The sequence below is a fragment of the Canis aureus genome, chromosome 26, assembly GCF_053574225.1.
Source record: "Canis aureus isolate CA01 chromosome 26, VMU_Caureus_v.1.0, whole genome shotgun sequence".
Lineage (NCBI taxonomy): Eukaryota > Metazoa > Chordata > Mammalia > Carnivora > Canidae > Canis > Canis aureus.
The window spans coordinates 41417394-41441776 of NC_135636.1; the positions used below are offsets into that span (position 1 = coordinate 41417394).

Consider the following 24383-nt stretch of genomic DNA (forward strand, 5'->3'; position numbering starts at 1 on the left):
ATGCGCAGTGACGACGAGGAGGCCGTCGGAAAGTAAGGGCCGGGCTGCGCGCGAGCTGCTTCCCGGAAGTGGCGCTGCGGCAGCATGCTCGAGGAGCTGGGGTTGATCGGGACCATAGGCGAAGATGACGACGTGCCGGGGCATCCTGAGTCTGACTCCGGGGACGAGGAGGAGGAGGTATGAGCCGCTCGGGGTTGGGGGCGCGGCGGCGTGCCGTCGGATATCCGTGACTGCCCCCCTTCCCCGTGATTCCTCGGGCCCCAGCCCCCAACTCCGCAGCATCCTGCTGCCAGCCCGGCGAGTGTCCCGCGAAGGTGACCCCAAGGTCTTCCTCAGCTTGTTCGCCGCTAGCTTTTCCTCCCCTCCGCGCCTGTGCCGGTAACATGCTGTGTCGTCTTGGCGAAGTCAGTACCGATTCACTGAACTGGTGTTGAATAGAGATCCGGGGGGCGAAGCCAGTCGTGGATCCTGATCAGGGGTTCGTTCCTTAAGCCAGTATTTACTGACGTGGAGGCCATCGGGTATGCAGGTGGAGGTGTCTGTAGGCTGCACCTACTGTTCAGCGTCTGGGACACAGCAGTGAGCAGGGTGGGCAAGGACAGCACTCCCCTGAAGCTTATCCTCGGTGGGAGCGTTACAGACATTCAGCAGTGTGGCAATTAAAAGGAACAGTATCATGAAAAATATGCTCACCCTACAAAAATCCAGCCTAGGTGTTTGCCCCACTGTGGCCTCATCTGCCTACAGACACCTCCACCCCGGCGTCCCATGGCCTCCACGAATCCAGCTTCACCAAAGCTGGACCCGGGTCTCTCTCACCTTCCCAGAGTGCTCCATCTGAAGCCAGAAACCTAAGCGGCATCCTTGGCAGCTTTTTCCTTCTCACTCTCCTCCAGTTTTGTGCAGGCTAGCTGGGGAATCTCTCTTTAACTTCTCCCCCTTTCCCCTAGCCCACCCTAGCCCAGGCCACTGCCACCCAGCATCCTAAGGTACCTGGGCTCCAGCCCTTTCTCTTGCCCTCACCCCAGTGTATTCTCTATCTGGCAACTAGAATGATCTTTTCCTTTCTCAAATGGAAAACTATCGTAAAAAAGGACTGGAGCAAAAATACGGCAAATGATGAAAAATCAAAATATGAAGTGCTGTACAGTTATCAATAGTTCAGCTAGTACCTGAGAAACGATATGTGATCATTACTAATAATAAACTTTAGGGTGAGAGTTCTTACCAGATTGTTTAACTTGAGTGAGGGGAAAAAAAGTCAGTGCAGCACTTTCTAGTCTCAGAAGGTCTCATTCAACTAGCCTTCCTTCCTTTCCTGTTTTTAGTTGTATGCGTTTTTGCCATTGTTTCCTAACGTAGTTGAATTGCCGAAAGAGAAGAGTCTGTATGATATTCTTTGAAACCTTTTGAAGATTTGCTTAAAGGCCTCCTGTGTGATAAGTTTTTGTACCTATTCCGTGTTTGTTCAGAATTCATGCTTTCTAGTGGTCTGTATAGGGTTGCCTATATATTCATGGGAATGAAGCTTGTTGATTGTGCTTTTCAGATTTTCTGCAGACGCTTATTTTTTTGTTTGCTTAATCGGTCACTTACTGAGAGATCCATAATTAAGTCTCCCACAACAATTGGAGGTTCCTGTTCTGTTTCTTTCTGACTTCAACACCATAGTCATCCTGTTTCTTCCTCTTCCCAGGGGCCCGTTGTCCTGGGCAGAAAGCAGAAAGCCTTGCAGAAGAACCGCAGTGCCGATTTCAACCCTGACTTCGTTTTCACTGAGAAGGAGGGGGCATATGATGGCAGCTGGGCCATGGCTGATGTCATGAGCCAGCTCAAGAAGAAGGTGAGAACAGACAGTGTGATAGGCAGTTCTAGGCCGTGGGCTGTTGAAGAGGTTGGACAGTAGGTTTCAGGATTTCACCTCACTGCTTTTTGCCATCTGTCTACATGCAGCAAATGCTGGAATTCTTGGAAATATATGGTGTAGTTTTGATGGAGTGGGGAAAAGCAGTCACAAATAACCCCAGTCTTGATGAAAACCAAAGTGTAAAATGTTACAACATAGATTTATTACAGACTAGTTACAAACACGTTAATTGATCTCCAGATATATTTTTTTAAATATTTATTTGAGAGAGAGTGAAAAAGCACGAGGGTGGGGTGAGGGGAGGGGCAAAGAGAGAGGGAAAAGCAGGGCCAGGGCCTTGGGATCATGACCCAAGCCAAAGACAGACACTTAACCCACTGAGCCACCCAGGTGCCCCTACAGATGATATTTTGAAATAATAAAAATATCTTATTTCCTTCATTGGAAGATGTCCATGACAGCTTTTCCTGGAGGAGGGGACTTCAATATATATATTAAGGGAGACCTTTCCTGATATTATACACACTAAAATGTGGGAAAAAAAGTTTTAGAGGAAATCAGATAATACTGGTCTGATAGTTTTAGAATACCAAACATTACATATAAATTGTTTGACTTAAAAATAATGGGCATAGCTATGTTAAAATGGTCTTTTTTTTTTAGGTGTTCCTTCCTGTTTCAAAAACTAGAGAGGGGGGATCCCTGGGTGGCTCAGCGGTTTCGCACCTGCCTTTGGCCCAGGGCGCGATCCTGGAGTCCCAGGATCAAGTCCCGCGTTGGGCTCCTGGCATGGAGCCTGCTTCTCCCTCTGCCTCTGTCTCTGCCTCTTTCTATGTCTATCATAAATAAATAAAAATAAATCTTACAAAAAAAAAAAACAAACACTGGAGAGGAACCTTGGTTACGTTAGTTTGTAACAAAACAGTCTAGCATGTACCCTTGGTAGTAGTGTTTTTGATTTGCCCCATGGATACTGTTATTCTGTCACTTGCCAGGTGATCTCATGTGGCCTCACTGTTTAGAGTCCCTGGTTCCCACCCAGCATAGCAAAAGCTGCCACAAATGTCACTGTTGCCTACTTATTTGCCAAGATCCCATGTTTTCCTTTGAATCTGGTGAGCGATCTAGGAGATGCATCAACATTATTTTCTATTCTATGGGCCTCAAAGAGAAATACTGCCTGCTTAGAGCTATTTACTCCAGACTCTGTGGGTGGTTCTGATGAAAATAAACCAGCATTGCCTCTTCACGGTCACCTGGACAGGATTTCTTTCTTTTTTTTTTTAGGATTTTATTTATTAAAAAAAAAAAAAAAGATTTTATTTATTCATGAGAGACACAGAGATTGAGGCAGAGACACAGGCAGAGGGATATGCAGGCTCCCTGCAGGGAACCCATTGTGGGCCTCTATCCCAGGACCTTGGGATCATAATCTGAGCCGTAGGCAGATGTTTAACCACTGAGCCACCCAGACATCCCTGGACAGGATTTCTTTGTGATTTTTTCCCCCCTTTCAGTATTTTTTCAGAGGATGCCAGAGGAATTTTCCTTTTTCAAGTTAATTATGAAGTGTTTGTTTTCCTGTGCCATGTTTTGATGAAAGTTCACTCCAGGTACACTGAATGAATGTTACATTTGTTCCCAGGTCCTGGCATATAGACCCCCTGTAATTAAAGACGTGGTCTTATAACACTTACAGTCCAGCAGGGTAGAAGATAAGTAATGACACAGTTAATTATAATTGTGGAAATACCATGGCAGTTCAGGATGCTTTGAGCATATGTAAAGGAGGCCTGCCATTACTTTCTCTTTCTAAAGTTTTAGTGGTATCCAGCATTGCTACCTGAATCTGCTTTGATTTTAGAATTTAACCGATAGGCTCCATTTTGTCTGATTGATAAGGGGAAGTAGCATTCAGATATAAATGTGACATCTCTTGCTAATTATATTCTTCTAAATAGTAAACACTTTCTGAACTGAAATGTGGATGTTCCAGGTTCCAGGTAAAGATTTTTCACACCTGTTTGTTATGTTGTTTTATCGTTGTAGTGAATGATCTATTGTTTGGTTAATCTGTCCAAGGATAGACAAGCCTCTTCTATATTAACACTAGAGAACCAACCCTCACAGAAACCCTTGTCTCTTTCCCATATATGTTTCTTATTCGTCTATTTTAATCTGCAGAGGGCAGCCACCACATTAGATGAGAAGATTGAGAAAGTTCGCAAGAAAAGGAAAACAGAGGTGAGAAAGCAAAGCAGGTACTGCCCTGCAGAAAGCCCCAAGCTTTGCCCTCCAAGTGGCCCCACCATTTTTCTTTCAGTCTGAATTGGAGTGCGGCGGTGCAGACAGGCTTCTCTGTATCTGTTGTTAATAATCACTGAGAGTCCACATAGCATTCTTCCCCGGCTGGAGAGCATAGTGTTGCTCTTCAGAGGTTCTGGATTTCTTGAAGTCTGTAGTTGCCTTGCTTTATTATATATTTTCTCCAGGATAAAGAAGCCAAGTCTGGGAAGTCCGAGGAGAAAGAAGCAAAGGAAGGCTCTGAACTGGAGGAGCAGGAAGACCATGAAGGGAAAGATGAGGAAGGTCCAGAAGATGAAGACTCAGAGACTGATTACTCGTCAGCTGATGAGAACATCCTCACCAAAGCAGGTGGGTGCTACAGAGGTGCTATCAGAAACAGAGGCAGGAGATTGGAAAGAGTCCTCCTTTCCTTTGTAGGATTTCCTATGTTCTGCTACATGGTCACATTTAAGATCTCCATATGGAACTCCTAGCTTCTCTTTCTCTTGGGCTTGTGTTAGGGTTGTTCTTCTTTGCAGGCAGACTGTACCCATATCGTCCTGCCCCATGTAGCTGCTGGCATCTCTAAGATTCAGACTTATTTGGGATGATAGGTCCCCCACATCCCACCTCAGATGGGCCCAGCCATGTAGCAGGTGCTCCATAAATATTTCTTGCAGAAATGAGTGCACATGCATGATGATATGTGCAGTGGTTGAGAGCCTGGTTTCTGGAACTTTCCGAGCTTGCTGCACAGTGTCTTCACTGTCAAATGAGAATACTGACAGTAGCTCCCTCAAGCTGTTGTGTGGTTTTGGTGAGGTATCCACAGAAAGCACTTAGGACAGCGTCTAGCAGATTATAAATACTCAGTAAGTACAAGCCCTGTTTTTCTCCACAGATACACTCAAAGTAAAGGAGCGGAAGAAGAAGAAGAAAGGACAGGTGAGCATGAGCATGGAAAGCAGCATGCGACGTGTTTTTGCAACCTGACAGGATTTTAAGGCCAGTTATTTTCCTGGGTCCTGTTTTGCTGAATTCGCATTCTGTCTTTGATTTCCTCGTGTAGGAAACAGGAGGATTTTTTGAAGATGCATCTCAGTATGATGAAAACCTCTCATTCCAGGACATGAACCTTTCCCGCCCTCTTCTGAAGGTAGTGGCTTCTTTTGGCAACCATGGGATTATTGCAGTCACCCCTTAACTAGGCTCCCTGCCCCAAACTGGGCTCTTTGCCTCCCTAAATTCTGTTGTCCACACAGCTGCCAGAGAACCCTCTTAAAAAGTTCTGATCTACTCTGGTGGTGTCTCCTAGCACTCATTCTGTTCTGGCCACATTGGCCTCCTCCCTGGCCCTTAAACAGGTGAGGCATTTTCTTCTTCAGGGCCTTCGCACTTATTGTCCCCTCTGCCTGGAATGTTTTTCCAGTAATATGGTTGGGGTGTTCCTCACCTCTTTCAGGGATCTACTCAGTATCCTCTGTTCAGTGAGACTTTTGCTGACCCTACTGTAAACTGTACTCATCTCTGGCACCCTTGACTGCTGTGGTTTTCTCCATACAGCACATGATGGTTTTTGGTCTTTTTTCTTCCCAGATTGTAAGATTGTCAAGAGCAGGGTTTTTATTTTTTTGGTTCACTGCTGTATCTCAATGCCTAGAACAGGTCTACCACATAGTTTGGAAACCTGATGTGTTTGTTTCATGCTGAGACAACTCCTCCCCTTCCTGTCTAACCCTGTCTTTTTTCTCTTCAGGCCATTACAGCCATGGGCTTCAAACAGCCCACCCCAATCCAGAAGGCATGCATACCTGTGGGTCTGTTGGGGAAGGATATCTGTGCCTGTGCAGCCACTGGGACAGGTAAAAAGGATAGTGACTTGGGAGAAGGGGAGAGGAGGAGGCAGGAGGAGGGTGTTGATTTACCCAAGGCCCACTTTGTTAAATATGCAAGTATAAATTATAATGCAATAACATTATATATTCTGTTAATTTATTTTTTAAAAATATTTTTATTTATTCATGAGAGACACACAGAGAGAGAGAGAGAGGCAGAGACACAGGCAGAGAGAGAAGCACAGACACAGGCAGAGAGAGAAGCAGGCTCCATGCAGGGAGCCCAAAGTGGGACTCGATCCCAGGACTCCAGTATCATGCCCTGGGCCGAAGGCAGGCACCCAACTGCTGAGCCACCCAGGCGTCCCTATTAATTTCTTTTTTAAAAAACCTCAACATAGGGACGCCTGGGTGGCTCAATGGTTGAGCATCTGCCTTTGGCTCAGGACATGATCCTGGAGACCTGGGATTGAGTCCCACATCAGGCTGCCTGCATGGAGCCTGCTTCTCCCTCTGCCTGTATCTTTGCCTCTGTCTCTGTATCTCTCGTGAATAAATAAATACAAAATCTTTAAAAAAAATCTCAACATATAGTTTCTTTTTTTTTTTTTCAACATATATTTTCATATTTATTTTTATTTTTTTTAAATTTTTATTTATTCATGATAGGCACACAGTGAGAGAGAGAGAGGCAGAGACACAGGCAGAGGGAGAAGCAGGCTCCATGCACCGGGAGCCTGACGTGGGATTCGATCCCGGATCTCCAGGATCGCGCCCTGGGCCAAAGGCAGGCACCAAACCGCTGCGCCATCCAGGGATCCCTATTTTCATATTTCTTTAAATGCTCTTCGCTTTTTAAAAATGGTTGTATAGTATTTTATTATGTAACTATTTCTATTCTATAATTAATTGTACTAATATACAATGTTGTGAATATTCCTTTCATAAAATCTTTACTCCTATGACTGGGGTTTATGTATAAATAAAGATGAACTTCATGAGACCCCCTGAAATCGGTGACCTGAAACTATCTGAATTGGATGTCTCTATGACCATGTCCTCTTCCTGCCATAATAGGAGTAAAGTGTCTTTTTTTTTTTTTTTTTTAATTTAAGGAGGGGGCAGAGAGGGAGCAGGAAAGAAAGAATCCTTATCAGACTCCCTGATGAGAGTAGACAGCCTAATGTGGGGCTTGATTCCATGACTTTGAGATCATGACCTGATCCAAAATCAAGTCAGACACCCAACCAACCAACCATCACCCAGGTGCCACAGTAGGAATAGATTTTGTGAAACAGATGTTCATCATGGTGTTGTATATGAGTACAGTTAATTATGGAGTAGAAAGTCACATGATAGAATATTATAAACCATTAAAAATTAAAGAATATTTAAAGAAGCAGGAATTTTTTTTTTTTAAGTAATCTCTACACCCAATGCTTAACTCAAACCTAAGCTCAAACTCACAACCCTAAGATCAAGAACTGCATGCTCTGTCAACTAAGCCAGCCATGTGCCTCTGTTATGGTTTTTCTGAAGGGAGATTACTGAACAGAATATATAGTGTTACTGTATTACATCTTTCATTTGTATGTTTCTATCTATTAAGAAAAATATTGGTAATACAGATACCATTATGTTCGTGTTTATTTCTGGTTGGCTGCATTGTGGATGATTTTTATTATTTTCATATTTCTTTGTACTTCTCAGAGTTTTTACATTGACCCTGTGGTTTTAAAAGCATAAGAAAAGCTTTAATGGAAAAAAAAACATTGCTTCATTTCCCCCTGAGCAGATATGTATGTTTTTTGGGTTCAAGTGAAAACTCAAACCTTGAAGGGACTGAAGCCCCTGTCACTGTTTCCTACTGCCTTTCCCCCCAGGTAAAACTGCTGCTTTTGCCCTGCCTGTCCTGGAGCGTCTGATCTACAAACCCCGCCAGTCTCCTGTCACCCGTGTGCTCGTGCTGGTTCCCACCCGAGAACTGGGCATCCAGGTGCACTCTGTCACCAAGCAGCTGGCTCAGTTCTGCAACATCACCACCTGCCTGGCCGTGGGTGAGTGTCTGGCAGCCCCTGGGAGACTGAAGTGGTGGAGGGTGGGTGTGCTCCACCATCTGAGGATAACAGTGCCAGGAAAGCCTTCCTGTGATTAAACTTACTGAAAAATCAGATGAGGTGTTTTCAGAGTAGAGATTTGGGGGAGAGGAGAGGTTTAACAGTGATTTAACCAGCCGTAAAAAAAATGAAACTTCAAAATTCAGAGCAAAAAAATTTTCTTGGTACTGAACAAATTTAGAATGTCGCTTGTGTTGTGTATAAATAAAGAATCAGGTATCATCCGGGGCAGAATTTTTCTAATGATGTTCCACGATACTATTCTTTAACCTTCATGGAACCTCCCCATGCAGTGGGAAGGCAAAGGTGATGGAGAAGTGATTTGCTTTCATAGCTGCTTCTGTTGGTCCTGTGTGTCTGAATCCTTCTGTTCTGAAGTGCCTTCGTGTAATCTTTTTTTACACTTAGAACAGTTGTGATGAAATAATCTGTCTATCCCAATATCGTGTAAAATCTTCCTAAGCAGGGCCTCTGTGAGTCTTGTTCTCTGCTGTTTCCCCTGCATCTGGCATGGGATGTGGCAGGTGGCAGGGCCCAGTCCGTGCTGTTGAACAGCTGACTGAATCAGCCACCTGGCGGGGCTTTTCTCTGCAGGAGGCCTGGATGTGAAGTCTCAGGAAGCAGCTCTTAGAGCAGCGCCTGACATCCTCATTGCCACCCCAGGCCGGCTCATCGATCATCTCCACAACTGTCCTTCCTTCCACCTGAGCAGTATTGAGGTGCTCATCCTGGATGAGGCTGACAGGTATACCTGAAGTGGCAGGGCCCCCAGTGCTCTGGGGTCCTGTGGGCCACACCGTAGAAGAGAACCTGCCACTGCATTATTCTACATCAATCTTGCCATAGCCATTTATATGATGCCAGTTCAGCAGCTCACACTTGGACCTCTGTTTATCATTGGTCTGGATTATCCTGCTTTTTTTCTGTCTTTGTAATGTGATGGTTAAGAGGGAGGGTAGATCCAATTCTGGCTCTGCCACCTCCTGAGATTTGGAAATATTATTTAGATTCTATTTTTTTTTTAAGATTAAAAAATTTTTTAAGTAATCCCTACCCTCACTGTCTATAACACTTCCTCCTTTCCTTTCTCTGAGGTACTATGCCTCTCCAACCTCCTTCATTGTCACTTGAATGCTTCTGTGGTGTTTGTGTCCCTCCTCTCCCCTGGAACATATTTGTGAAGGGCTAGCTTTGTTGCTTGCTGCTCTGTGCCCAGGGTTGTGTCTAGTGTCTAGCACATGCTCAGTAAGTGTGGAATTAACTGATTCCCCCAGAGCAAATGAACCATTCTTGAGTCCTGACGGAGGTAAAGGAGATATTTTGAGCAAAGGGAACATGGTCTGATTTAGGTTTTAAGGGGAAAGGAATTATATTCTTTAAAAAATGTTAATGTCACAGACGACCAAGAAAGGTTGTGGACGTTTCCTATTAAGGAGATCAAGGAACAGGGATCCCTGGGTGGCGCAGCGGTTTGGCGCCTGCCTTTGGCCCAGGGCGCGATCCTGGAGACCCGGGATCGAATCCCACGTCGGGCTCCCGGTGCATGGGGCCTGCTTCTCCCTCTGCCTGTGTCTCTGCCTCTCTCTCTCTCTCTGACTATCATAAATAAATTTTAAAAAAAATTTAAAAAAAAAGGAGATCAAGGAACATGATAACGAAATGCAGTTGGTCAGCTGAACAAATTGCAGTCAAAGTAAACCTACTGAGTAATATTACCTACAAGGAGAAAAAGCTTCCTTTATAGTGAAGAGAATTGGTAGATACCACCTTACCATGTGCTCAAACTCAGTTCAGTGGAACTGGGCCAAACGGATGGTCTCCATCTCCTGATACAACTGCACCTCTGCACGTTCTTATGAATCCTTTCCCTGGAAAATAAGCAGACAGGATGTGGAAAAGATTGAGGAGACTTCTCTAGCTCAAGGGGGACTAAAGCATAGGAATTTTGGTTTCCTGGATTAAAACAAAATTTAGCTATAAGATGACATTTTGGGGATAGTTAGGGATATTTGAATTTGGACTTGTACTTCAAGTATTACTCAGACACTTAAATGTTTTGAGTGTAATGATGTGGTTATGTAGAAGGTGTGCTGAGGGCAGCCCAGGTGGCTCAGCGGTTTAGCACCGCCTTCAGCCCAGGGCATGATCCTGGAGACCCCGGATCGAATTGCACTTTGGGCTCCCTGCATGGAGCCTGATTCTCCCTCTGCCTGTGTCTCTGCCTCTCTCTCTCTCTCTGTGGTCTTTCATGAATAAATAAATAAAATCTTAAAAAAAAAAAAAAGTTTACAAGGTGTGCTGAAATAGGGGTAAGGTGTTGTGATGTTTGCAACTTATTTGTATATAGTTTAGCAAAAGAAAAAAAAAAAGATACAGGAAATGTGGCCAAATGCTAGTTTCTGATGAATCTTGGTGGAAGGGTAAACTACAATATTAACACATAAATAAATAAATGAGCCTGAGACATAACCAGTTACAACATCAGAACTTCGGCTTGTCTCATGTTTTCTGCCTATGATTGTGACAGATGCAAGCTCAGTCCATTTCTCTTGATTCCCTCTCCCTGCTCGTCAGGATGCTGGATGAGTACTTTGAAGAACAGATGAAGGAGATCATCCGGATGTGTTCCCACCACCGCCAGACCATGCTCTTCTCAGCCACCATGACAGATGAGGTGGGCCACAGGAATTCTGCTTGGTGGGGTGAATGAATGGAGGGATGCAGAGGACCCAGGCTGGGCTGCAGGGGGTGATCTAGGGCAAGTATGGCTTGCCTCCACCCCCACTCCGTACCGTCTCCTGGCAGGCCAGTGAGCAGCATCCTGTGTTTGTGCTGGGCAGGTAAAAGATCTGGCTTCTGTTTCCTTGAAGAATCCTGTCCGAATATTTGTGAATAGCAACACAGATGTGGCCCCGTTCCTGCGGCAAGAGTTTGTCCGGATCCGGCCGAATCGGGAAGGGGACCGGGAAGCCATTGTGGCAGGTGAAAGCCCAGGGAGGGACTGGGCAGGGGCCTGCTGGACTCCCTTGGCCTCATGGATGGCCCACTCAAGTGGCTGGGTGTTGCCTGGTACCTCTTCTGTCAGGCTCCCCTGACGTGTTGCGTGGTACTGCCGTTAATGTACTCTGCCACTTTGGCCATTTCTTCTGTCTGCTTATCTCCCTACCATTGTCCAGTCCTCCTTAGGTCCTGCTGAATGCCCAGCCACTTCCCCCTCTTGCATTTGGTTCAAGCTGCTGCCTTTCCTGCCTGAATACTGCAGTGGCCTTGTACTTGGCTCTTCTCCCACTCTTGTCCTTGGTAACCAGTTGTTCACACTACAGATCATTGAAAACGATCATTTACAAGTGAACATTCACTCATGTTACCTTTCCATTTACTGTCGAGTGTCTCCCATTGTTCTCAGACCACAGTCCACACTCCCCAGTGAGTCCTGTACAGCCCTCTGGGACCTGGCCCCTGCCTGCCTGGAGTCTTCAGCTTTGGTGCCCTGCCATACTCTCCTGTTTATATTGTCTCAGACCTACCAAGCTTGTCCTGCCTCGGGGCCTTCACATTTGCTCCTTCCTCTGCCTGAAATCTTCCCCCAAATCTTGTGAGTGAGCCTGCTCTGTCATTCAGCCTAACATGTCTTTAGAGAGGCCATCTCTAAAGCTGCCTCCCCATCTTCCCTTCACTGTCTCACAGCATTTATCACCCTTGGGAATTGGGAATTGGCTTGTCTTCTCTGCCCTGGAATGTGAGCCTTAAAAGGCAGGGACCTTGCCTATCTCCCCCAGTGCCAGGCATAGTAGCCACTTCACAGGTGGGGAGGGAATATGTACTGGAGGTGACTTCCAGCTCACTCTTCTCTCCCTTCTAGCTCTTCTGACAAGAACCTTCACTGACCATGTGATGCTGTTCACCCAGACCAAGAAGCAGGCCCACCGCATGCACATCCTTCTGGGGCTCATGGGGCTGCAGGTTGGCGAGCTCCATGGCAACCTGTCCCAGACGCAGCGGCTAGAGGCCCTCCGGTAAACTTCAGGGCGCTGAGGCTCCCACCCATCCTTCAGAGAGGGCTCCCCTCATTGGGAGGGAAGATACCACTCAGAGGTTATGTTAGAGCAATTGCAGGGGATGCAGATGGTGGTTCCCCACTTTAAAGATTTTAGTCCCAGCTGCTATAAGTTTATGTCTTAGGTACCTTCAGAATTCCTCGTAGTCTTGCAGAAGATGACACTCATGCCCCAGGGCTCGAGTATTGGAGCCACTGAGTGGGGCCGTAGCAAGAAATTCTGACTTGGGAAGACACAGCACATGTTCTGTTCTCTGTAGCTTTTCCAGAGCAAGGGACATACCTAGGGTGATGGAACAAGATTAGAAATCAAAGCCAGCTACTATTTCCTGAGCATTTACTTGGCAGAGTCCTGTGTTTTCCATGTTTTCTTGTTTAATTCTCATGGAATAGAGTCCTGCTGGTAGACCAGGAGGGACCTTTTAGAATTCTCCATCTATCTGCATTCATCATAGGCAGCTGAAAGATTTTTGTTTTTTGTTTTTTTAAGGAAAGGCTGCTTTGAATGCTGAGACATTTGCATAGACTACTCCCTTCCATCTAGCTCTGTGGTTCCTGAACTTTCATATTTGTAGGAGTTGAGGCTGAACTAGTATAAACCAAACTGTGTTTGTCCTACAAACATTACAGGATGTTTAAGGTGTTGTGTAGCTATTAGATGGTCTGATGTTTAGGATCTCATTTAGATTATCACTATGACAATCTGTACGCTCCTGCTTGACTCCACAAGGATTTGTGTTTTCTCTGCTGGCTCAGGCTCCTACGGAGCATTTTTGGGGTTGAGTACCCAGGTGAACATCTGTTTGTGGCTATTTCCAGGCGCTTTAAGGACGAACAGATTGACATCCTTGTGGCCACAGATGTGGCAGCCCGTGGACTTGACATTGAAGGGGTCAAAACGGTGAGCAGCCCATCTTCCTTGAACTTTTGGTGGGAGTCTTTTTGCCTTCTTGTGTCCATGTCCCTGCAACTCCCAGGTCTGACTTTGACCTTCTAGGTAATTAACTTCACGATGCCCAACACCATCAAGCATTATGTCCACCGGGTGGGGCGAACAGCTCGGGCTGGTAGGGCTGGGCGCTCGGTGTCTCTGGTGGGAGAAGAGGAGCGGAAGATGCTGAAGGAGATCGTAAAAGCCGCCAAAGCCCCTGTTAAGGCCCGGATACTTCCCCAGGGTGAGCAGGCACATTGCAGCAGCTCTGAGTGGTTGGGGTGGACAGAGCCAGGAGCAGAGGGTGATAGGTTGGAGTAGTCAGGAGCTGGATTTGAACTCCAGTCTTGCCACTTCCTTGCTTAGTGTCCCTGGGTCGGTCTCACCATGCCCCTATGGTCTTCAGTCTCTCTCTGTGTGAGAGGGAACAGTGACAGACTTGTGTCTCAAGTGCTCCACTCACAGATTATTTTCCAACCTTTGGGAAGAGAAGGCTTCTTCTGAGGCAAAATCCCTATTAATCACCACCCCCTTCCTTTCAGTAGAGGGCAGAAGTCAGCGTTTACTTGTTTTAGATATCTTTCATTCATTTTCCTCTCATCTGTAGGGGTCCTTTAAAGCACATCTTTTTTAAAAATTGTTTTTTATAATTATAAAAATAATATATATCCAGTATTAGTGATTAGTAAATGAAAGCCAAAATATAATTGCATGTGGGAGAGCTCACCACTGTTAGCATTTATGCACATATATCCTTTGAGATCTTTATTCTGTTCATAAATATCTTTTTTCTTTTTTTTTTTTCATTTTTACTTAATTCATTCCATCAGCTAACTACCAAGTGCCCAGTACTGTTTATTCTATCCTAGGTATTAGGGATATAGCAGGAAGCAAAACAACTGAGACTCTGGTGGAAAAAAGACAATAAAGGTAGTAGATGTGATCCAGAATGACAGGAGGAGAGACGCTGCTTTCAAAAGCTGTATAGGAAAGGCCTCTGAACAGATGGCACTTGAGCTGAGTCCTGGATAAGAATGAGGCAGCCGTGAGTGGTCTGCAGACAGAGTGTGCCAAGCAGAGAAAACCAGGGCAAGGCCTCTGAGGCAGGAGCAGACGTGGTGTGTGAGTCAAAGTGAAGGAAGAGCCAGGGAGGGCTCAGGGCATGGTGAGCAAGGCAGAGATAGAGGCTCAGAAAGGTAGGCAGGGGCCACACTTAGGAGTTTAGAATTTATTCCAAGAGCAGCAGGCTCTTTGGGTGGGATAGGGTGGGAGGTGTTGTGAAGCAGATAAGTCATCCACAAAAAACCCCAAATTTTCTGTTGTCACTAAATATACATCTATATTATTCTTATCAGTCACACAAAGTTTATCCTAATTTAAAAAAATTGTTCTCTTCCCTTGAGATGTCATCCTTAAATTCCGGGACAAGATTGAGAAGATGGAGAAGGATGTGTATGCAGTTCTGCAGCTAGAGGCCGAGGAAAAAGAGCTGCAGCAGTCAGAAGCCCAGGTGGGGCTGCACGGAGGGCTAGGGCCCACCGGGCTGGTCTGGAAGCAGGCCGCACAGTGCCTGCCAGTTCTGCCCTGCCAAAGTGTGGTGTCCACACCAGGCATGTCCTCAGAGCCCCAGACCTTTGTAGGCAGTGCCTTCCTGCAGCTGTCAGGTTACATATTATCAGATGGAGCTGATCTTTTGCTGTCTCCACAGATCAACACAGCAAAACGGCTCCTTGAGAGAGAGAAGGGGAAGGAGGCCTCAAACCATGAGCCTGAGAGAAGCTGGTTCCAGACCAAGGAAGAGAGGAAGAAGGAAAAAAGTATGTTGGAGAGGTCCCTCAAAAAACTGAACACACAATTCTCATAGAACCCAGTAAGGGCACGCTAGGTCTGTTCCCAGAAAAAAACAGAATAGGGACTCAGATGCGCACTTGTATGCCAGTGACCACTGAAGCATTATTCATAGTAGCCAAGGGATGGAAGTGACCCCTGTCAGTAGATGAATGGATCAACAAAATGTGGCATGCACATATTATAGAATATGGTTTAGCCATGATGAAGTTGATACGTGCTGCAAGCCTGAACCAAAATGAAGTGATCCAGACACAAGCAGACAAGTATTTATGATTCTATTTATTTATTTATTTATTTTTTTTTTATGATAGTCACAGAGAGAGAGAGAGGCAGAGACACAGGCAGAGGGAGAAGCAGGCTCCATGCACCGGGAGCCCAATGTGGGACTCGATCCTGGGTCTCCAGGATCGCGCCCTGGGCCAAAGGCAGGTGCCAAACTGCTGGGCCACCCAGGGATCCCTATGATTCTATTTAAATGAGGCAAATCTGTTGATGCAGAAATTAGAATAGAGATTACCAGGGGTTGTGGGGAGAGAGTTAGGAATGGTTACAGAGCTGCTGTTTGGGGATGATGAAGTTGTTACAGAAACTGGTCACGGTGATGGTTGTGCAATATTGTGCATGTAATTAATGCTCTTGAATTGTGTACTTAAGAATGGGTATGGGGCTCCTGGGTGGTGTGGTCAGGTAAATGCCCAAATCTCGTTTTAGGCTCAGGACATGATCTCAAGGGCAGCCCCAGTGGCGTAGCGGTTTAGCGCCGCCCTGCAGCCCTTGGCCTGATCCTGGAGACCTGGGATCGAGTCCCACATCAGGCTCCTGCATGAGCCTGCTTCTCCCTCCTCCTGTGTCTCTGCCTCTCTCTCTCTCTCTCTCTCTCTCTGTCTATCATAAATAAATAAATAAATAAAATCTTAAAAAAAAAAAAAAAGACATGATCTCAAGGTCATGGGATTGAGCCCAGCATCAGGTTCCACACTTAGCATTGAGCATGCTTTAGACTGTCCCTGCCTCTGCCCCACCCCTGTGTGTGCCCACATTTCCTCTCTCAAATAAATAAATATAAAAAAGAATTGATAAAATGGCAAATTTTATGTTCTATTTTGCCACAATTTAAAAAGAAGTAGGTCAGGAAAATATATGTGTATTCTTTGCCTTCCCCACCTCCCTCTTATCACACAAATTCACATTTTTCTACACTTTTTTTCCCAGTTAATTTTGTAGTTTAGATTTTATACAGGCACATACAGTAGCTGCCTTTTTTTTTTTTTAATGGCTGCATGGTTTTCCATCATGTGGATAGATTATAATATATTTAATTAATTCCCTGTTGAGGGACATTGAAATTGTTTGTAATCTTTTGCTATTTTATTTTATTTTATTTTTTATTTATTTATGATAGAGAGAGAAAGAGAGAGAGAGGGGCAGAGGGAGAAGCAGGCTCCATGCACCGGGAGCCCGACGTGGGATTCGATCCCGGGTCTCCAGGATCGCGCCCTGGGCCAAAGGCAGGCGCTAAACCGCTGCGCTACTCAGGGATCCCTCTTTTGCTATTTTAAACATGTAGTGAGTAACTGTACAAATGTCCTTTCACAATTAAGCAAATGTATTTGATTTGCAGGAAAATCCTTGAAAGTGAAATTATAGGTCAGAGGATATGTGGATTTATTATTTTGTTAGGGAGTGCAAAATTACCCTCCAATAAGGTTGTACCAGCCATTTAAGAAATACTGCCTGTGGGCAGCCCCGATGGTCCAGCAGTTTGGTGCTGCCTTCAGCCCAGGGTGTGATCCTGGAGTCCCGGGATCAAGTCCCACGTGAGGCTCTCTGCATGGAGCCTGCTTCTTCCTCTGCCTGTGTCTGCCTCTCCCTCTCTCTGTCATGATTAAAAAACCAAAATCTTAAAAAAAAAAAAAAAATACTGCCTGTATCTGATGGAACAAAAAGGGTGCATACGTGAAATTTCTGTATTAAACATAGTTATAACTCTATGGCAGGAAGGTCTGGGAGTGTAAGTGAACCAAATCATCTTTCACAGCAGGAGGTAGATAACAAATATTTCAAATGGATTAATCAAGAAATAGTGAAATTGAGAAATAGAAATGTCAGTAAGATGGAGGTAACCACCAGCAGAGGATGTGATTTGTTGCTTCTCATTTGTGGAGATCTCATGTACTAATTTCAAATATGGTCTACTTCATTTAAAAAAAAGGTATAAAATGGTACCTGAAATCTTTTACTCTCTCCTCATCCTAGTTGCCAAAGCTCTGCAGGAGTTTGACTTGGCCTTAAGAGGAAAGAAGAAGAGAAAGAAGTTTATGAAGGATGCCAAGAAAAAGGGGGAGATGACAGTGAGTGGCTTTCCCTCTGGAGCTGGGTACCTGTCCAGTGGCTTGGGTCAGGTCTTCTTGGTCTGTTGAATACTCACATCATCCTTTTTTCCAGGCAGAGGAAAGGTCCCAGTTTGAAATCCTCAAGGCACAGATGTTTGCTGAGCGGCTGGCCAAGAGGAATCGCAGAGCCAAGAGGGCCCGAGCAATGCCTGAGGAGGAGCCAGCAAGAGGCCCCGGTAGGCAGATGGGGAGCCAATGGGAGCTGGTAGGAAGGTTCTCCCTGAAACTTCTTGTTTGCTTGTGGTTAGAGAGAAAACTCAATAGTAAGAGCCCATATTGAGTAATGAGTGTGTACCAGTACAGACAGCTGTTTTGGGGTTCTCAAGTGGTGAAGTGACCCCACGGTTAGTGGGGAAAGCTAGGATCTGGAACCTAGGCCTTTCTGACTGTGGAGCCTAGTCTTACAAACTGCTCTTTGGAAGAGTGGGTCAGGGTAGAAAGAAGTCAAGTTGGTCTTCAGCCCGTTTCACGTTTCAGTTGTTTTCGCTTTGGGACTCTGCAGTCATCCTTTGGAGTGGTTCATCACACCTGCCACTTCTGAATTCATCCCTTTTCTGCTAGGATCCAATGTCTTGTTTCCATGTCAGTAAATTATCAGGCCAGAGCATCCACTGAACCCGAAACCATTACCCTGAGCTTACAGATAGGATTTAGGAGCTTGGCCCAAAGAGGACGTATCTAACTCTTTCTTTTTGTGCACAGCCAAGAAACAAAAGCAGGTGAATAAATCTGTATTTGATGAAGAACTTACCAACACAAGCAGGAAGGCCCTGAAACAGTATCGAGCTGGGTAGGATTTTAAGTCATCATGGGGCTCTTTGTATTTTGATCAAAGCTGTATACCTTCTTCCTCCTTCTGCACTTTCAATTCTCATATACTTGTAGCTTTATAATTTTAAGGGTTCCTGTCTGACCCCTTACCCCCAGCTAAGCCCATCTCTGGATCCCAGGGTGAGAATACGAGGAGAGTGTTCAGGCCCTCCTGCCTTGGAGGTGAAATGGTACATTTTGATTCAGAAATAGACCTTTCCCTCAGGAAAGCTAGAATGGCAAAAGATCCTGAGTTACTCTTGAATGTGTTACACCTCCTACCACCCGCAACATCTGGGCTGGGGTTAGGGTGGGGCTAGACAATGCTTCTAGTCTTTTTTTAGGGCTGGGCCCTGACTTCCACAATCTCCTATTATCAGGTGGAAACACCAGACTTAGAACTTATGGCCCTGAAGAGGGTACCTCAGTGATGCTCCTGCTTCATATGGGAGCTGGGTGGGGGTGGCAGGGGGACATTGTCCATCTAGCTGTCATTTCAGTGTCTCATCTTTTCACCTGCAGCCCCTCTTTTGAAGAAAGGAAACAGTTGGGCCTGCCCCACCAGAGACGAGGAGGAAACTTTAAGTCTAAATCCAGGTAATGTTTGCCATTTTGCAGGACCTAAGATTGTGCCTGTTTGGGATTGGATCTTTCATGGGAAAGTTCCTCCTTCCTCTTCCTGGCTTCAGGAGTTGGTCTTTACTCTGTGTATTCTCTTCATAGGTACAAGAGAAAGAAGTAGCTGTGGTGGCCTGAAGTTTGTGGGGCAGCCCTTAGATCCCTTCCTTGTGGGAAGTCATCCTGGCTTGGTCTCTTCCATTTGTAAAAAAAAAAAAAAAAAAAAAAAAAAAAAAAAAAAAATTTAATGTAAAGTCTATGTCATTTGTGCATTAAAAAAAAAAGAGCATCAGGCTCCGCACTTAGCATTGGTTAGGGAGTGGTGGTGGTATGCGGAATTAATCCCTAAGCATCCCTGTGAGTCAGCCAAGGCTCACTTCTTGCTGATTAACTTTCATATGAAGAAGATAACAAATGGGGAGTGCCTGGCAGGCTCAGAGAGGCATCTGATCTTGGGGTTGAGTGTTTGAGCCCCATGTTGGGTATAGGGATTATATAAATGAAACTAAAACAAACAAAAAAAAAAACCCCAACCAAATGGAAGTATATTTTGGGAGGGAGAATAGACCAATCTGAATTGTGTATTTTATTCCTCTCTTCCCTCAACAGCAGTCTACCCCATCTACTACCAGTGCATCTTTATGCTTGGATATGGAGGAAGTTCTTGCTAGAAGTTCTTTTAATGCCCGTCCTAGAACTGAAAGGTATCCTCCACAGCATCAGCCATGGACCAGACATTCTGGTACTGTGTACTGTGTGCTGTCTCATTAAATTCACTACCCCCTGTGGGAGAGGTAGTCATTCCCATTTTGCAGATAAAGAAACAGAGGCTTGGAGAAAGATGGTGTTAACTTTCCAAGGTTACACTGTTGGGAGTTCAAGTTTTCGAAACCAGGGTCTAAACCTGTACTCTGACCAACTGTGCTGTGGAGGTGCTACTGAAGATGGAAGCTCAAAACGGGACAGAGGGATCCCAGATAAATTAGCTCCTTGTTACAAAAAACAGCTTTTACCCTGTAGAGTGGTGGTTCTCATCCTTTCTGAATCATAGGTTCCTTTGAAAATCAGATGAAAGCTAGGGGATATCCCTTGAAAAAATTGTATGTTTGTATTCCTATATAATTTCAAGAACATATACCTCCCCCCACCAGCTCAAAAATTATAATAGTTATCCAGTAACACATACCCTTGACATTAAAAGAATGTATTCAAAGCTATTCATTTAGGCTGCACCTACCAGTCACCAACAAAGGGTTACATTCCAGTTAAATAATGGCACACCTGCATGATGGAGTATGGTTCAAACTCCTCATATGTATGCATGTGCTTACTTACAGAAAGATCCCCAAGCTAAGATCCTTAGCTTAAAAAAGCCAAGTGCAGAACAGTGTATTGTTTTTTAAGTCTTAAGGGTTATATGTTGTACATGCATAGCTTACCTTTGGTAAGGCTCATGAAGAGGTTTACAGGGTTGCTTCTGGAGAAGGAAACTTCAAGTTATGAGTTTATACAAAAAAAAAAAAATTTTTTTTTTTTTACCTTGAGTAAAAATAACTTCACCAGCTGAAAACCCCATACCACAGAGACAAGACCGGCCTGCCTGTAGACAGTGCCTCCATTCTCATCCTATCTCAAACCGCCAGAGCTGCTTCTAACAGCTGATGACAAACGTGCACCACTGATTTTCTCAATCATCGTTTTTATTAATTGGCTTTATAGGCTAAAGTGCATAGTAAAGACAAAAAAGGAAATGCATACATAGGAAAAGGACATTTTTCTCACCAACGGTAGAAAGACCTGAGATGCCTAAGTGTCTGTTCTAGGAACACTGGACTGAGGGAAAAATGTATGCAGGCAGCAGGCCTGGGGGCTGGCTTCTGGCTTCGGTCTGGGGCCTGCAGAAGCTGTTGGCATGCTAACCCTGCCCAGGCAAAAGCTGTAATAGTGCTGGGACAAAGGGTCACACTTTGGATAGGTGCTGCTGGTACCAAATCTAAGTTTAGTTCCATTCAGGGCCCTAGGGAACCAGCACTACTACTGAACTCCTGCAGACAAACCTCCACCATCCCAAAGTGCTGGTCACAGGAGAGGATATGGGGGAATCACTCCTTTGTTAGCCTGGGCCTGCTGCCTAAGCCCCCAGCTGTGGATAGTCACACTTTTCCCACTCAGTGATTATGTACCTGGGTCAGGGTTAGTCACTGAAGTCTTTTGTCTTTATCACATGCCTCCATCTCGGGAAGTGAGGGGGCCCATGGAGAAGGGTGGGAGGGACTTTTGTGCTCCTTGAAAGGATAAGCAATTCATAACTCCTCTGGGCCTCTGTTTATTAGAATTAGTCTACAAGTTAGGGCCTGGCAATTAGAATGCATCTGTGCCCCCGAAGCACTGCAGAAAAACACATCTGACTGAGTCAGGACCCGGAGATACCAGTGGTAACCCAAGGTGGAAGCCCCAAACATGCTCCAGGGAGCCTGTCCACTAACTTGCAGGAGAAAAGAGAAGAAATCTGTTAACTTTGCTCTCAGTTCTTGAGATAAAGTGCTTAATCTAGCGCAGGGGAAATCTAGAAACAAATGTGGGCAATCCCTTACAGTGGATCCTTAAATAGGTGCTAAAACTAAAGGACGATAATAAAAACCAAACTCGGGTTCCCTCACAAGGGAGCCAGCCCCAGCCGGGAGCTGGCTAGACACAAGGTAGCGGCGCGTGGTCTTCCTACATCATCCTCTGGAGCTCCTCAAAGTTCAGCAGGTTGTTGGCTGTATCTGACCAGGCAGCGTGCTGGGCTCCATCCATCTCAGAAGCAAGCTGATTGCTCCTTTCCAGAGTATGATTGATGCCCCCAATCACCTCCTTACAGTCGGGACATGTTCCTCTCTGCATGGCTCCCCCACAATCGCTAATCACATATATGTGGCCATTGGGGCACTTGAACCAGTGGCCACGAGGAAAACCCATAGCACTGACTATCTGCACTCTTTCTTCCTCTGAGATGCCCAGGCCGGAGCAGGGAAGGGTGGTTTTCAGAGCTTCCATCTTTTTCTGCACAAGTTGTTCATCCTCCCGGGTGAACTTACATGTTCTCTCAAGGATCTTCCGGACACTGTGGACCTCCTCTGCTGTGCTACTGCTCATCTTCCCCTCTGCTATCTTACAACGGGACAGGAGGTTTACCAAGTATGTGAGCCTCTGGATTTCACTTTGGAAGTCATCCAATTCCTGGCTGGTAAAGCTCAAACGCTTCTTGGTAAGCCATTCATGGACCTGTTCTAGTCGAGTCCCCAGTCTCTCCTGCTCTAATACATGCACCTTTTTCAGAGAATTCCACAGGCCAGCCAAGTAGTCATAGAAGCTGATATAATTCTCAACAAGGCCCAGGTCCCTCACGGACAGATTTTTCTGGGCCAGCTTCTCCTTCAACATCAGAAAGTCTTCAGGAAGCAGCTGGTGGAGGAGGCTCTTGCTCTCCAGCAAGACCTTAAGCCGTTCCTGGCTGGTTGCTATTTCCCCTGCGGAGCCCTGAATCTTTTCCTTGACAATTTCAATCTCTTCCAGCCGCTGTTTGATGCTGGTTCCATACCGCAGGTTTTTACGGATGGGTACCTGGCAGATAGGGCAAACCTTCAACTTGATGGCAACTTCATCATCCTTCTGCTCATTCATGTAGCGATCCAGGGCTTGCACCTCAAAGATGTGGCTGCAATCTTCTAGCTGCACAAAGCGGGCATCAGGCTCATCCTCAAAGCCAAATAATATTTGGGTGACTTCTTCCTGGTGGCAGACACGGCACTTCTTGGGACATGGTTCCCCACACAAACCGATGCAGGGGTGGCCGCAAGCCAGCAGCTTAGTACAAGGCACATAGCATGGGGGTCGGTCGCAGGGTTCAGAGCAGAGTTTGGTGCACTGGTAGTGCTGGCAGCGCCAGACACAGGGTTCCACGCAGGGGCTACAGAGTTCCCCACACTTTTTCTTGCACTGGCTGTGAACACAGCGGTTCTGGCAGGTCCGCTGGCAGGGTGGGCACTCACGAATGCATGGCTCCTGGCACTTGTGTGAGCAGATGAGCAGGCGTTTGCAGGGCTGCTGACAACGCTCATGGAAGCGCCCTTCGAAGCAGCTGTGGCAGGTGCCAGGACAAGGATGCCCGCAGTCCAAGATGGTACCACACTTGGTGGTGCACTTGACTGGCAGGTCATACATGAGGTCTTCCACATTACCACACTTCACCTGCTGGCTGTGCCCACACTTAAGTTTCACGGTGACCATTTCTGAACACAACCGCACACAGTCTTCCCCACAGGGGTGGCTGCATCTGTGCCCGCATTTCAGAACCTTGGGGCAAGGCTCTTGGCAGCAAAAATCTGACTCAGGCATGGAACACGGAACCATTTGTTCGTGGCCGCACCGAACAATGATTTTGCGCACCTTCACCTGACAAGGCTGACACTCCTGGAAGCAAACAAGAGGGCACCGGTGCCCATCTTGGCAGATGACCTTCTGGCATGGCTTCATGCACTGGAACTCCTTGTGTGAGGAATCATAGGGGTGGCAGGCACGGGTGCAGACGTGTCCACAGCCCAACCGGAACTCACAGGGTAGGCTGCAGCCTCCTTCGGGCACTTTTTGGAAATCAGAAGCTTTGGATACGAAGGTGTGGGTATCAGGATGGTTCTGGCAGCACAGCTGGAGTGTGCGACCTATTTGATTGTTCTCTCGAAGGGTATGGATGATCTTGCTCCACAAGGGCACCTTGGCCAGCATCTGCATGTTTCCAATGCAGTACATCCCCTTCTTGGCACGGGACAAGGCCACACAGATGCGGTTGGATATCTGGAGAAAACCCACCTTGCCTTCCTGGTTGCTCCGCACTAATGAGAGAAGAACAATGTCATTCTCTTCTCCTTGGTATTTGTCAACCACATGGACCTTGACCCCAGCAAACGTCTTGGCTGGCATGAGCTTGCGCAGGCAGAAGAGCTGCCCGGTATAGGTGGTGAGGATGGTGATCTGGGAGGGCAGGTACTCCTGGCACAGGAAGTACTTGCACAGCTCTACCACAAAGCGAGCCTCATGCTGGTTCTGGTGGCTTTTGCCTTCTTGGATTTCCTGTTCAGGAAAGTTGTGTTCTACAAAGAAAAGGTTGGAAGAGACTCCCTAGAAAAGAAAAAAAGTGATAACATTAGGTTCACTCATGCGATTTTTTTCTATCTTCGCATGTATGGACCACGGACTCTACTCCAGGGAGAGACCTTGCAAGGTTTTTTGTATACTTTGTACAACACTTTAAATTTAGAGTCAGTCACCATGTGCTTTCTTTTGGGACCATGACAAGTAGGGAAAGGGATAAAGAATTTGTTTTAGTTTTTAATATATTTGATATAAATATTAAAATAACCTCCACAATCCAACTATTATAGTCCAGGAAATAGGCAGCACCTATGATGAAGATGTTGAGGGAGCAGCTAACTTATAAGCACTCAACTGTGCTGACCGCTTGACACACATTATCTTCCTCAAAACAATAATGAGGCAGCACCCATTATTCTCACTGTACAGAAGACCCTGACACTCAGAATTGGTATTGGTATATAACTTGCTAAAAAGTTACAAAG

The 24383-nt window shown here is 45.8% G+C and overlaps 2 protein-coding genes across 4 annotated transcripts in view; one reads left to right on the forward strand and one right to left on the reverse strand.

The window, feature by feature from the left end:
• The first annotated feature begins 6 nt into the window (after positions 1-6).
• Positions 7-23115, forward strand: DDX27 (DEAD-box helicase 27). 2 transcript variants are annotated; one of them, XM_077873509.1, is made up of 22 exons: positions 7-177; positions 1697-1843; positions 4052-4111; positions 4360-4522; positions 5055-5098; positions 5223-5309; positions 5910-6015; positions 7872-8045; positions 8700-8850; positions 10680-10779; positions 10946-11087; positions 11512-11700; positions 11968-12121; positions 12982-13063; positions 13160-13337; positions 14497-14603; positions 14802-14910; positions 17201-17295; positions 17390-17513; positions 18040-18127; positions 18670-18744; positions 18871-23115. In XM_077873509.1, exons 1-22 carry the CDS (start codon positions 85-87, stop codon positions 18887-18889), a joined length of 2487 nt encoding a protein of 828 aa, XP_077729635.1. In that variant the 5' UTR covers positions 7-84; the 3' UTR covers positions 18890-23115. The 2 variants fall into 2 exon arrangements, with proteins under 2 accessions (XP_077729635.1, XP_077729636.1); XM_077873510.1 differs by lacking the exon at positions 11512-11700 and having other exon boundaries at positions 9-177.
• Positions 20448-24383, reverse strand: part of ZNFX1 (zinc finger NFX1-type containing 1) — a 24340-nt gene continuing 20404 nt past the window's right edge. For both annotated transcript variants that reach the window (XM_077873506.1, XM_077873507.1), the window contains exon 14: positions 20448-23925. In XM_077873506.1, coding sequence (XP_077729632.1) covers positions 21484-23925 — 2442 coding nt within the window. In that variant the 3' untranslated portion in view covers positions 20448-21483. The remainder of the gene's footprint in view (positions 23926-24383) is intronic.

Bases quoted from the DNA above. Each gene is read 5' to 3' on its own strand.
- DDX27 (XM_077873509.1), top strand. From the start codon at position 85: ATGCTCGAGGAGCTGGGGTTGATCGGGACCATAGGCGAAGATGACGAC. The intron at 5,099-5,222 runs GTGAGCATGAGC...TTCCTCGTGTAG, and splicing joins AGAAGAAGAAGAAAGGACAG to GAAACAGGAGGATTTTTTGA. The intron at 13,338-14,496 runs GTGAGCAGGCAC...TCTTCCCTTGAG, and splicing joins GGCCCGGATACTTCCCCAGG to ATGTCATCCTTAAATTCCGG.